The sequence below is a fragment of the Haemorhous mexicanus genome, chromosome 5, assembly GCF_027477595.1.
Source record: "Haemorhous mexicanus isolate bHaeMex1 chromosome 5, bHaeMex1.pri, whole genome shotgun sequence".
NCBI classification, from domain to species: Eukaryota; Metazoa; Chordata; class Aves; order Passeriformes; family Fringillidae; genus Haemorhous; species Haemorhous mexicanus.
The window spans coordinates 75,267,124-75,279,471 of record NC_082345.1 but is presented as its reverse complement, the minus strand read 5'-3'; the positions used below and the strand labels follow the sequence as shown (position 1 = coordinate 75,279,471).

General features: G+C 57.2%; 1 protein-coding gene across 3 annotated transcripts in view; it reads left to right on the top strand.

The window, feature by feature from the left end:
• The first annotated feature begins 1,692 nt into the window (after nt 1-1,692).
• Nucleotides 1,693-12,348, top strand: part of AHCYL2 (adenosylhomocysteinase like 2) — a 74,868-nt gene continuing 64,212 nt past the window's right edge. The window contains exon 1 of one of the 3 annotated variants that reach the window (XM_059847632.1): nt 1,693-2,187. In XM_059847632.1, the coding sequence (XP_059703615.1) occupies nt 1,765-2,187 (423 nt within the window). In that variant the 5' untranslated portion in view covers nt 1,693-1,764. The remainder of the gene's footprint in view (nt 2,188-12,348) is intronic. The other 2 variants (XM_059847633.1, XM_059847634.1) reach the window with 2 other exon arrangements.

Below are 12,348 nucleotides of genomic sequence, written 5' to 3'. Positions count from 1 at the left end.
GCAGGGACGGGCTGCGGGCTCGGGTGCTGCTGGGCAGGAGCCAGCCTCAGCTCGGGAGTTGTGCTCGCCACGCTCCCGGCTCGCAGGGATGCGCTGCTCCTCCTTTAGCTCCCATCCCCTCTGGAATTCCTGCCCCTCTCCCGTGCCTCTTTCCGCCCTGCCATCCTCCTTCAGCCTCTCCGCTGCTTCCATCTCTCCCCTCCCTGCTGATTTTTGGGGAGGTCTCTGTGGATTCCTTCTCTCTCTCCTCTCCTCCTGCTCATCCCAAAGACTGAGCTCGCCCGGGGTTTGGGAATTGGACGCTTGAGGGTTGGAACTGACGCTTGAGAATTGAGAATTAATTAGGCTCTCACCCGCCAGCAGCTCCAAGTTCTTCTCTCAGGGCTGGTCTCAATAAATACCAATAATACAAGGCTGGGTTTGCCCTCCAGGAGAGGCACATTCCCAGAGAACTGGGTTTAGAAAAGGTGGTAAAACTTAAACCATTAAATGTGAATCGTGAACGTGGGGGGTTATTACTGACTCGTGCCCCCAGGCTGAGCTCAGGGCCTGGCAGGACAGCGAGTCCCAGGCTTTTGGGTGGCACATTCCCCACGCCAGGATGTTGTGGCTCCTCATTCCCATGGGTTTTCCTGGCGCTGGTTGGGAATGATGGTCTGGGAGGGCTTTCCCAACCCCTTTGGCTCTTAAATTCCACTGCTTTGACCCAATTTTCCCATTGGGATGGCCTTGGTGGGACATCCGTCCTTGCTGCTGGCACTTGGGGACACAGACCAGTGGTGGCCTTGCAGTGGTTGGGTTTCATTGTCTGGGAGGGCTTTTCCAGCCCCTCTGGCTCTGAAATTCCATCATTTTGGTCCAGGCCTGGGGGGCTGCCTGGGCAGGCCATGGCACTGCGGGGACACCGAGGTCTGTGACAGATTGAGTCCAGAGAAGGGGCAAAGGAGCTGGGAAGGGTCTGGAGAACCAGGAGGGGCTGAGGGAGCTGGGAAGGGTCTGGAGAACCAGGAGGGGCTGAGGGAGCTGGGAAGGGTCTGGAGAACCAGGAGGGGCTGAGGGAGCTGGGCAGGGGCTGGAGAGCCAGGAGAGGCTGAGGGAGCTGGGAAGGGGCTGAGCCTGGAGCAAAGGAGGCTCAGGGGGACCTTGTGGCTCTGCACAAGTCCCTGCCAGGAGGGGACAGCCAGGGGGGGTCGGGCTGTGCTCCAGGGAACAGGAACAGGAGCAGAGGGAACGGCCTCAGGCTGGGCCAGGGGAGCTCAGGGTGGGCACCAGCAGGAATTTCCCCATGGAAAGGGCTCAGGCCTTGGCAGGGGCTGCCCAGGGAGCTTTGGAGTGCCCATCCCTGGAGATGTCCAAGGAATCCCTGGATGTGGCACTCAGGGCTCCAGGCTGGTAACATAAAGTGGGGATCAGGCACACCTTGGTCTTAATGACGGTCTTGTACAACCTCAGTGCTTCTGAGGTTCCGTGCCCGGCGGCTGAAACACTGAAAAAATCACCAAAACCTGAAAAAAGGACCAAATGCCTTCATGGGGCGGACTACAACTCCCACCAACCCCCGCGCGGCCCTGCGAGGAGGCGGGGCGCAGTATCGCTGCAGGGGGTGCCGGGAGCTGTAGTCGCGACGGGGCGGAGCAGGGGCGGGAGGACTGCATGTCCCGGCATGCAGTGCGGCAGCAAGGGCGGCGGGGCGGGGCGAGGCGGGGCCGGCGGCCCTGAGGGAGCCGGAGCGGACCCGGAGCGGACCCGGCGCAGTCGGCGGCGATGTCGGTGCAGGTGGCGGTGGCCGCGCCCGCCGTGGAGCTGAAGGAGCTCGGCGGCCCCATGGACAAGGCGGCGGGGCCGCCGTGCGAGCCTGTGGGCGCTCACGCAGCGGGGCACGGCGTGGCGGCGGCGGCGCCCGCCTGCCCCGTGCCGGGCGCCGAGCGTGAGGCGGCCCCGGCCCCCTCCGCCGAGCGGCCTCCGGGGGGCGGCTGCCCCGGGCTGTCCTCGGCCGCCGCGATGTCCTCGGCCTCCGGGATGTCCTCGGCCGCCGGCAAGGTGCCGCAGGCTTCGGCCATGAAGAGGAGCGACCCGCACCACCCCCAGCACCGGCACCGCGACGGCAGCGACAGCAGCGGCGGCGCGGCCGAGGCGCTCGTGAGCCCCGACGGCACCGTCACCGAGGCGCCGCGCACCGTCAAGAAGGTAACGGGGGCGACAGCGGCGGGGAGCCCTCCTGGCGGGGCTGTGCGGGACATCCCGGCGGGCACAGCCCCGCAGCGGGCACGGGGAGCCGGCCCGGGGCTCGGGGACGCGGCGCTGCCTCGGCCGGGCAGAGCCGGCCCGCTGGGGGGTCCCCGGTGCGCGGCGGGTGTCGGTGACCCCGAGGGGCTGCCGTGGCCGCGGGGGCGCTCAGGGCTGGGGCTGCACTACGGGGACGTGTTCTGCCATGCCTGGGGGTCTGTCTGTGCCTTGTACCCCGCTGTGTCTGTGCACTGGGGACATGTGGGGTGACACCGGCTGCCTTTGCACCCCTCACCTGCACCCCCAGGTGACACCGGGTGCCTTTACACCCCTCACCTGCACCCCCAGGTGTCCCCGGGTGCCTTTGCACCCCTCACCTGCACCCCCAGGTGTCCCCGGGTGCCTTTGCACCCCTCACCTGCACCCCCAGGTGACACCGGGTGCCTTTGCACCCCTCACCTGCACCCCCAGGTGTCCCTTGGATGCCTTTGCACCTCAATTCTGCACCCCCAGGTGACACCGGGTGCCTTTACACCTCAATTCTGCACCCCCAGGTGTCCCCGGGTGCCTTTGCACCCCTCACCTGCACCCCCAGGTGTCACTTGGGTGCCTTGACACCCCTCACCTGCACCCCCAGGTGTCACTTGGGTGCCTTGACACCCCTCACCTGCACCCCCAGGTGTCCCTTGGGTGCCTTGACACCCCTCACCTGCACCCCAGGTGTCCCTTGGGTGCCTTGACACCCCTCACCTGCACCCCCAGGTGTCCCTTGGGTGCCTTTGCACCCCTCACCTGCACCCCCAGGTGTCCCCGGGTGCCTTGACACCCCTCACCTGCACCCCCAGGTGTCCCCGGATGCCTTGACACCCTTCACCTGCACCCCAGGTGTCCCTTGGGTGCCTTGACACCCCTCACCTGCACCCCCAGGTGTCCCTGGGTGCCTTTGCACCCCTCACCTGCACCCCCAGGTGTCCCTGGGTGCCTTTGCACCCCTCACCTGCACCCCCAGGTGTCACTGGGTGCCTTGACACCCCTCACCTGCACCCCAGGTGTGTGTGCTGCAGGGTGTGTGGGTTCACCTCGGGTTCATGTTCCCAGGGTTATCTGGGGAATGTGGATAAGATAAAAATGTCCTGGGCGTTGCTGGTGATGTTGGCAGCTGGGGCAGGGCCAGGTGTGCCCATACCTGGGTGTGGGGTGTGTCAGGGGGGTTTTGGGGGTGCCCCCCTCCCAGGGCTGCTGTGACCTGGCGGCTGCACCCCAGGAGTGTGTGGAGCTGTGAATCCTGGCGAGTCCATCTGTGTGTCTCCAGCTCCTCAGGTGCACCCAGGTGCTCCCTGGAGTAGGGGGCTGTGTGTACCCCGCTGTGCCTGGAGGGAAATGCACCTTTTCCACATTTTCTGGCATCCTTCCTGTTGGAGATCCCAGGAGGAGGAGTTGTCCCCTGTGAACCTTTTGTAGGGTCCCTGTCCTAAGGGAGCCTCTCACCTCCTAGAACTTTGGGGTGGAGACCTCACCTCCCCTGCTGAGCGACTCCCACCCTCTTTTGGGGCTGCTCTAAAATTTCCTCTCCCTTTGGAGGGCCCAGGGTGAGGGGTTTGTCTCCAGAGCCCTGATTTCCTCCTGGGTGGCTTCCCTGAAATTCCAGTTTCTCCTTGGAGGGAGCACATCCCTGCAGGGCAAGGCCTGGATCTCGGTTTCTTCCTCCCCTAAATTCCCTTCTTTGGGGAAGGAGGGGACTCAGCTGCTCATAAAGGACATTTTTCCTCTGGGATGGAGTCCTTTCTGTTTGATATCCTAATCCCATCTCTATTTTTAGAGACCCTCAGGGCACCTGTATTTCTCCTCAAATGTGCTTAAACTCTTCATCCCACCCCTCTCCATTCTTGTCTGGAGAGAAAAGAAACCACAAAAAGGGAATTTCACCCTTTCTTCAGAGAGTGGCTGGGAACCTGGAACAGCTTCAAACCTGCATCACTCCCTGGCTGCTCCCAATCCCAGGGGCAGAGCCACAGATCCAGGAGGAACCCGGAATTCCCAGCTGGCTCCAGCCTCCCTCTGCTCGGGATGTGCTGCTGGAGAGGATCTGGGAGTACAAACTGTTCCTTCTCCTCCTTTTCTCAGCCACTTCAGCAGGTGCCAGCCTCTCAAACCAGGCTTTTCATTCATCCAGGTCCTCTCCTCCTCAGGAGGAGCTAGTGAAATAAGTAATATTCAATCTCCTGGTGTTATTGGAATAAAATCAGATTTGGGAGCCATCAAATTGTCCCCAGGCCCGTGGCTGTGAAATTGGGCACATGGAGCTGAAGCATCTGCTGAAAGGAGGTTCAGAACAAAAATAAGATAATTTTTTTTTTTTACTCAGATCCAACAGAATTTTGCTGATTCAGAGGAAAAAGTCTAATTAAAATAGATGAAATTTGTAGTGGAACTGTGATTCTTAAGAGTGTTTGATAAAAGCAAAATCTCAGTATTTTTTTCTTGGCTGGTTTATACAAATTTATTTTTCTTGGTTTTTTCCCCCTTTCCTTGGAATCCTAACACCCATCCTGGAGATACTGCTCCACAAAATTGTGATTTTACAATCTGAGACAAAAAGAGTTCCCAGAAAATTCCAGTGACTCTTTCCCTCTTTTCACTCTCATTTTAAATCTTCTTTTCTCTCAGTTCAGCATTTATTGATCTGTCTGCCTTCAGGTGTTCTGATTTGTATTTTACCTTGATAGGTGTAAAACAGGAAGGAATAGGTGATATTTTTATATATATTTATATGCAGACATTATAGATGGTGCTGGGCTTTTCTCTGCCAGCTTTGGAGATCAAATCTTGGGGAAAACTCCTGGAATTGTTGTTCCCTTTGGGTTCTTGCTGGAAGTGCTGGAATTCCTCATTCCTGAGGTGAAATTTTGGAGGTGAAAGCCCATCCAGTTCTGACCCCTGCCACAAGAAAAACTTAAATTTAATCAGATTTGGATTGATTGAATGGTTGTGAAGTGACAACTCCGTGCCCCTTTCTGCAGCTGAGAGAAGAATCACAGAGTGGGTTGGAGGGGACCTTAAAGCCCATCCAGTTCTGACCCCTGCCACAAGAAAACTTAAATTTAATCAGATTCAGATTGATTGAGTGGTTGTGAAGTGACAACCCCGTGCCCCTTTCTTCAGCTGGGAGAGGAATGGTGGAATCATGAGATGGCTTGGGTTGGAGGAGGCCTTAAAGCCCATCCAGTTCTGACCCTCAGGCACAAAAAAAATTAAATTTAAGCAGTTTCAGTCCTTGATTTAGTGGTTATGAAGTGACAGCTCTGTGTCCCTTTCTTCAGCTGGGAGAAGAATCACGAGGTGGGATGGGTTGGGTTGGAGGGGACCTTAAAGCCCATCCAGTTCTGACCCTCAGCCACAAGAAAAGTTAAATTTAGTCAGATTTGGGTCTTGATTGAATGGTTGTGAGGTGCCCGGGGCTCTGGGAGTTCTGCACCCCAGCCTGGGAAGGTGTGGGGTGAATTCCAGACCCTCTCCTGACCCTGTCCGTGCTCTCCTCCCGTGGCTCCAGGCTGAGGATGCAATTCCTCACTTTCGGCTGGGTGAGTTTCCTGTGGATGCATCTCTCCTAAGGGTGGGCTCAGGGGGGAGCTGGAGAAGCCCCTCAGGAGCAGCTGGGTGAGTTTCCTGTGGGATGAATCTCTCCCGAGGGTGGGCTCAGGGGGGAGCTGGAGAGAAGCCCCTCAGGAGCAGCTGGGTGAGTTTCCAGTGGGATGAATCTCTCCCAAGGGTGGGCTCAGGGAGGAGCTGGGAATGGAGGGGGAGCTGGAGAAGCCCCTCAGGAGCAGCTGGGTGAGTTTCCTGTGGGATGAATCTCTCCCAAGGGTGGGCTCAGGGGGGAGCTGGAGAAGCCCCTCAGGAGCAGCTGGGCGCTGCCCTGGCTGGGCTGTGGGGGGGATTTGGGGTCAGTTTGGCCCCGCTCCCGCTGCCAGGTGAGCCCAGGGGCTGGGGAGCAGCTCCAGGTGTTCCCAGCTGAGTCAGGCCCTGAGTCACCTGCACTGGCTCCGTTTTGGGGTTTTGGTGCTGTGTTGGTGAGGAGGTGATCACCCATCAGCTTTAGGGGGCGGTGGCTGCTGCTCTTGGGGTTTGAGTGGTGTTTTGGTGATGAGATGGTCGCTCAGCAGCTCTGGGAATGCTGGTGGATGCTGGTGTGCTGTGAATTCCTAAAGCATTCCCAGATGCAAGCAGCTGAGAGTCACAGAGCTTCTGGGAATCTTGTTATTAGTGAGGGGGCAGCCTTAATTAAGACCCCCACACTGATTAACTGGGCAATCTCAGCCTTGTCATGACAACTCCGTGCCCCTTTCTTCAGCTGGGAGAAGAGTGGTGGAATCATGGGATGGATGGGGTTGGAAGGAACCTTAGAGCCCACCCAGTTCTGACCCCTGCCACAAGGAAAAATTTAAATTTAATCAGATTCGGATTGATTGAATGGTTGTGAAGTGATAACTCCGTGCCCCTTTCTGCAGCTGAGAGAGGAATCACAGAGTGGGTTGGAAGGGACCTTAAAGCCCATCCAGTTCTGACCCCTGCCACAAGGAAAAATTTAAATTTAATCAGATTCAGGTCTTGATTGAATGGTTGTGGAGTGACAACTCCGTGCCCCTTTCTGCAGCTGGGAGAGGAATCACGGGGTGGGGTGGGCTGGGTTGGGCTTGAAGGGACCTTAAAGCTCATCCAGTTCTGACCCTCGGCCACAAGAAAAACTTAAATTTAAACAGATTCAGGTCTTGGTTTAATGATTGTGAAGTGACAACTCCGTGAAGAATTGTGGAATCACAGGATGGGTTGGGTTGGAAGGCACCTTAAAGCCCATCCGGTTCTGACCCTCAGCCACAAGAAAAGTTAAATTTAGTCAGATTTGGGTCTTGATTGAATGGCTGTGAGGTGCCCGGGGCTCTGGGAGTTGTGCACCCCAGCCTGGGAAGGTCAGCCCTCCGCAGGTGGTGAGTGTTACATGAAGCCAGCCCCAAGCTGCCGGGCGGAAGGCGATGATTTCCCTGTCCCAGGCGCTCTGCAGCCAGCCCAGCCGCCTGCCCGCCGTTCGAGCTGTGCTCCCTTGGATGATGGAAGCCCAGCTGTCGTGCTCCGGGGGATGCATTCGCCGCGGCTGTTGATTCATTCCGTGGGCTCCGTTCTCTCTCTGCCGCCGCCTCCGCAGCGCCGGGGGCTGCGGGAAGCGCTGCCTTTTGTCACCGTGTCACCGTGCGCCGCTAACGAGGTGCCACATCCCCGTGTCACGTCCCTGCTCGGCTCCGAGGCTCCCGGGAGCCCCGGCCGTGCCGTGCCCGGCCGGAGGGGGGTCCGTGCCCAGGAATGCCTGCTGCTCACTGGGCTGGCACATCACCTGACGGCCGCGGGAGGGTTCGCTCCGCTCCGCCTGTAAATGGCTCTCATGTGGCTCCTCTAAATGATGGCTCTGACCTTGCTTCCCGGCAGATTTCGCTGGCATCAAAGCCTGCCTGTTCCCGTGGAAATTCCCACGTTTTTTGAGGCAGAGGAACGAGGGTTTTTCAGCTCCATTAAGGATTTATTTCCTCTTCTGTTTTTCCCTTCTAACCCCCAGCCATCACTTCTGCCAGGTGATAAATGGTTCTTCCCCGGGGCTGCATTCCCAGGAAATGCAGGGAATGAGGCGGCTGGAATGCTCTTGAGGAAAACCTTCCCGGGGGGAGGCAAATTCTTCCATTTGGTGGGATAATCTGGGCGAATCCGGGTTCATTGGAGCAGGTGCCTGCATGGAACCGAGTGCAAGGATCAGTCCGTGGGGCTGAGGAGCGGGGAGATGAGAAAGGAGAGGGAGATAAAAACGGGATGAGGAGGGAACCTTGGAACTGGGAATGGCCGAGCTGCCCTTTGCCAGGGGCTGTGGCACCGGGATCTGTTCTGTGCTGGGTCAGAATTCCACAATCACACCCAGATCTTCCTGCTGGAGCTTTCCTTCTTGTCTGTTTTTACTTCTTGGGGTGCACGCAACAAAGCAAAAGCTTGTCAAAATGTTGGCAAGTGTAGTGGTTTTGATTTGTTAATTTAGGATTTTTTTTTATTTCAAGAATGTTTTGTAAATGTATTAAAGAGTGTGGTGGGTCTTGGTGTTGGTTAATTATTAATGTATTCATTTTTCTGTTGTGAGATAGGATTAGGAGAAAGTTAAAGTAGGCTTAAAATTTTAAAAGGGTATACAGAAAATTTTATTGATAGTTTCCAGGTTTGTTTTGTCTTTTGACATGTTCTTCACAGAAGCAGTTGTCCTGGTTCAGGGACATGTCCAGCTTTTTAATGGTTGGAAGCTTTGTATCACTTTTTAAAATATCTCTCATGTAAAAATGACAGCAAGTATGGTTGATTGTTTCCCCTGTGAGTGCAGAAGTGAAAACTGTGCTTGAAAAAGTATCTACAGACACATGAATATTTTAAAATTTTCTAAGAGGTGGGTATTTGGTAATGTGTGTTGGCCAGTTGTAAACTTTGCAACCCTCAAGGGCTGACAGCCCCTGTAGGAACAGGAGGTTGTACAGGCTGGCAGGGTAGGCACCAAGAATGGCTTTTGTCTGACCTGCACAGAATTCACAGAACCCCTGGGCTGGCAGAGACCTTCAATGTCACAGAGTCCAGCCCAGCCCCAAGGGCTCAGCCAGAGCCTGGCACCCAGTGCCACATCCAGGCTGGTCAAACACCCCCAGGGGTGGGGACTGCACCCCCTCCCCGGGCAGCCATGGCAGAACTTTATCCCCCTTGCTGGAAAAGCTTTTTCCTGCTCTCCAGCCTGAATTTCCCCTGGCACAGCTCGGGGCTGTGTGCTCTGGGTGTGTCAGTGCTGCTGGGGACAGAGCCCAGCCCAGCTGGGCACAGGCACCTCTCAGGAGTGCAGAGAGGGATGGGGGCAGCCCTGAGTCTCCTTTGCTGCAGGCTGAGCACCCCCAGCTCCCTCAGGGGCTCCTCCCAGGGTTTGTGTTCCCAGCCCCTCTCCAGCCTCGCTGCCCCTCTGGCCCTGCCCAGTGTGCCAAGGGCCTTCCCGAGCTGAGGGGCAGAGCTGGCACAGCACTGAGGTGTGCCCTCCCCAGTGCCAGGGCAGGGCACAGCACTGAGGTGTGCCCTCCCCAGTGCCAGAGCTGGGCACAGCACTGAGGTGTGCCCTCCCCAGTGCCAGGGCAGGGCACAGCACTGAGGTGTGCCCTCCCCAGTGCCCAGAGCTGGCACAGCACTGAGGTGTGCCCTCCCCAGTGCCAGAGCTGGCACAGCACTGAGGTGTGCCCTCCCCAGTGCCCAGAGCTGGCACAGCACTGAGGTGTGCCCTCCCCAGTGCCAGAGCTGGGCACAGCACTGAGGTGTGCCCTCCCCAGTGCCCAGAGCTGGCACAGCACTGAGGTGTGCCCTCCCCAGTGCCCAGAGCTGGGCACAGCACTGAGGTGTGCCCTCCCCAGTGCCAGAGCTGGGCACAGCACTGAGGTGTGCCCTCCCCAGTGCCCAGAGCTGGCACAGCACTGAGGTGTGCCCTCCCCAGTGCCCAGAGCTGGGCACAGCACTGAGGTGTGCCCTCCCCAGTGCCAGAGCTGGCACAGCACTGAGGTGTGCCCTCCCCAGTGCCAGGGCAGGGCACTGTGCCCTCCCTGCTCCTGCTGCCCCTCCACTCCTGCCACGGGCCAGGTGGCACTGGCCTCCTTGGCCACCAGGGCCCACCAGGGCTCCTGTCCTGCTGCCCCAGGTCCCTTCCTGCCTGGGCCTCTCCAGCCACACCAGTTCCTGCTGCCCTCCACCCTGAGCCTCCCCTGGCCCAGCCTGAGCTGCTCCCTCTCCCCCTGTGCTCTGAGTTCCTCTAGAAACAAGCAGAGAGCTTTAACATCCCTCCAACCCAAGCCATTCCCTGATTTTATAATGATTCCGTGATTCACAGAGGAATAATGGGGGAGAAATCCTTAAATGTCACAGCTGGGTGGAAAAATTTGTCATGCAAATTTTTAGGAAAACCTTGGGAGTATCAAAGCTCTTGCCGTGCTGTGGGGCACTTCTAAAACCCAAAGCTTTTTTCCTATTTTAGATTTAATTTAACCTGGTGTGTGTGTGTGTCTTGTGTTATTTTTGAGTCCCTGGATTTCATGCATTCTGCAGCTGTTTTTAACTGCTCCTTCTTCCTTTTATTTTTTTTTTTTGACTGATGTTCCTGGCAGGTGGATTTTAAAATGTTCTTCCATGTGTGGAACAGCTGCCTTGCAGATGATTTTTCAAACAGATCAATTGTTTTGGTCAACATCTGGAGGAAAGGAAAAAAGGGAGAGAAAAGAGAGAAGGGAAAAATAATGGGGTTTTTTGTTTGTTTCTAATTGTCAGATAGGTTTGTGTGTTTCTCTTGGAATTTCTGTTCCTGTGGGACAGGGTAACAAAACCTCCACCCCGGGAAAGGCTTCACCCCCTTTATTTTGTAAATACCTTTCCTGCAGACTGGAGCCCAGAATGTTTCAGCTGAACCTGGTCCAAACTGATACAGAGTAGGAGGAAAAAGGAGAGAAAAAATTGAAACACCAGAGGTAGTTTCATGTCTGGTTTGGAATTCTGATGCTGAGTGTCCCCAAGAGTGGAGGAGAGGTTCAGGGAAGGCAGCTGGGAAGGGAAGGCTGTTCCCAGAGCGGGTTTGGGGTGTGAGATGAGCAAAGGGATTGGGATGGAGCCCTGGGGAACCCTCAGGATTGGGAGCAGAGCAGAGTCAGGGTGGTTTGTGGGTGGGTGGGTTTGTTTCATACAGCTGTGGCGTGGTTTGGGCTGGAAGGGGCCTTAAAGGTCTCTGATTCCAACCCCTGCTGTGGGCAGGGTGCCACCCTTGGTGCCAGGCTCTGTCACTGGGGTGCCACCCTTGGTGCCAGTCTCTGTCACTGGGGTGCCACCCTTGGTGCCAGGCTTTGCCACTGGGGTGCCACCCTTGGTGCCAGGCTCTGTCACTGGGGTGCCACCCTTGGTGCCAGGCTTTGTCACTGGGGGTGCCACCCTTGGTGCCAGGCTCTGTCACTGGGGGTGCCACCCTTGGTGCCAGGCTCTGTCACTGGGGTGCCACCCTTGGTGCCAGGCTCTGTCACCGGGGGTGCCACGGTGGTGCCAGGCTCTGTCACTGGGGTGCCACCCTTGGTGCCAGGCTCTGTCACTGGGGTGCCACCCTTGGTGCCAGGCTTTGTCCCCGCTGCCGGTGTCAGTGGTGGCAGCAGAGCTCGGTCGCAGGGGTTAAATCAGAGCAGAGCTCTCCCTGCAGCCATTCCCAGCATGTCCCATGGGAGTGTGGCACCCGGTGGCCTCTGGGCAGCAGATCCTGGCACACAGGGCAGGCTGTGTCCTGGTGGCACCCGAGAGGGGCTGGGCAGCGCTGCCTGTGGAGCAGGGCAGTGCAGGGAGCCGGGAGAAGGGTCTGGAGAGGGGAGCACATCCCTCACTGCAGCAGCCTCCCAGAGGAGCCAAAAGGCTCCCTGGAAATGCCAACAGAGCCCGGAGCTGCCAGGGCTGAATGTCCCCTGCTGGGCTCGGGTGGTGCCCGGGGAGGCTGCCTGGAGCAGAGGGGACAGAGTTAAAGCAATGAAATAGGGATTTGTTCAAGGCCTTTGGTAGGTACAGAGGCTGGGCAGTGCCAAAGTGATAAAGCAGGGGTTTATCAAAGGCCTTCACAGGACACACCTTGGGCAGAGCAAGAGCCCAGCCAGGGCTACCCCCAAGATGGACTCTGAGCCATGAGTTTTCTCACTTTTATAAGTTTTGGTCCATTTCCATACTGGGGTCAATTGTCCAATTCCAGCTGCAGGTTCTGCTGTCCCATCCTCCCAGACTGCTCTCCTCAAGTCCCTGCTGTTTGCACTTTTTGGGCCTGAAGCTGCCCAGAACCCGAGGGGCTGGACAAGGATTGCTCTGTGTGACTGAGCTGTGAGGAGAACTTACTGACACTTGATAGGAAGTTCAGAGTCACACACTCATGCAGTGCAGAACCTGGAAAATAGGAAATATAAAACTTGAGGCACCATGGGGAGCTGTGGCTGCTGTGGGGATTGGGGAGCTGTGTCTGGTTTGGGGAGCTGTGTGTGCTCTGGGTTTTGGGGAGCTGTGTGTGCT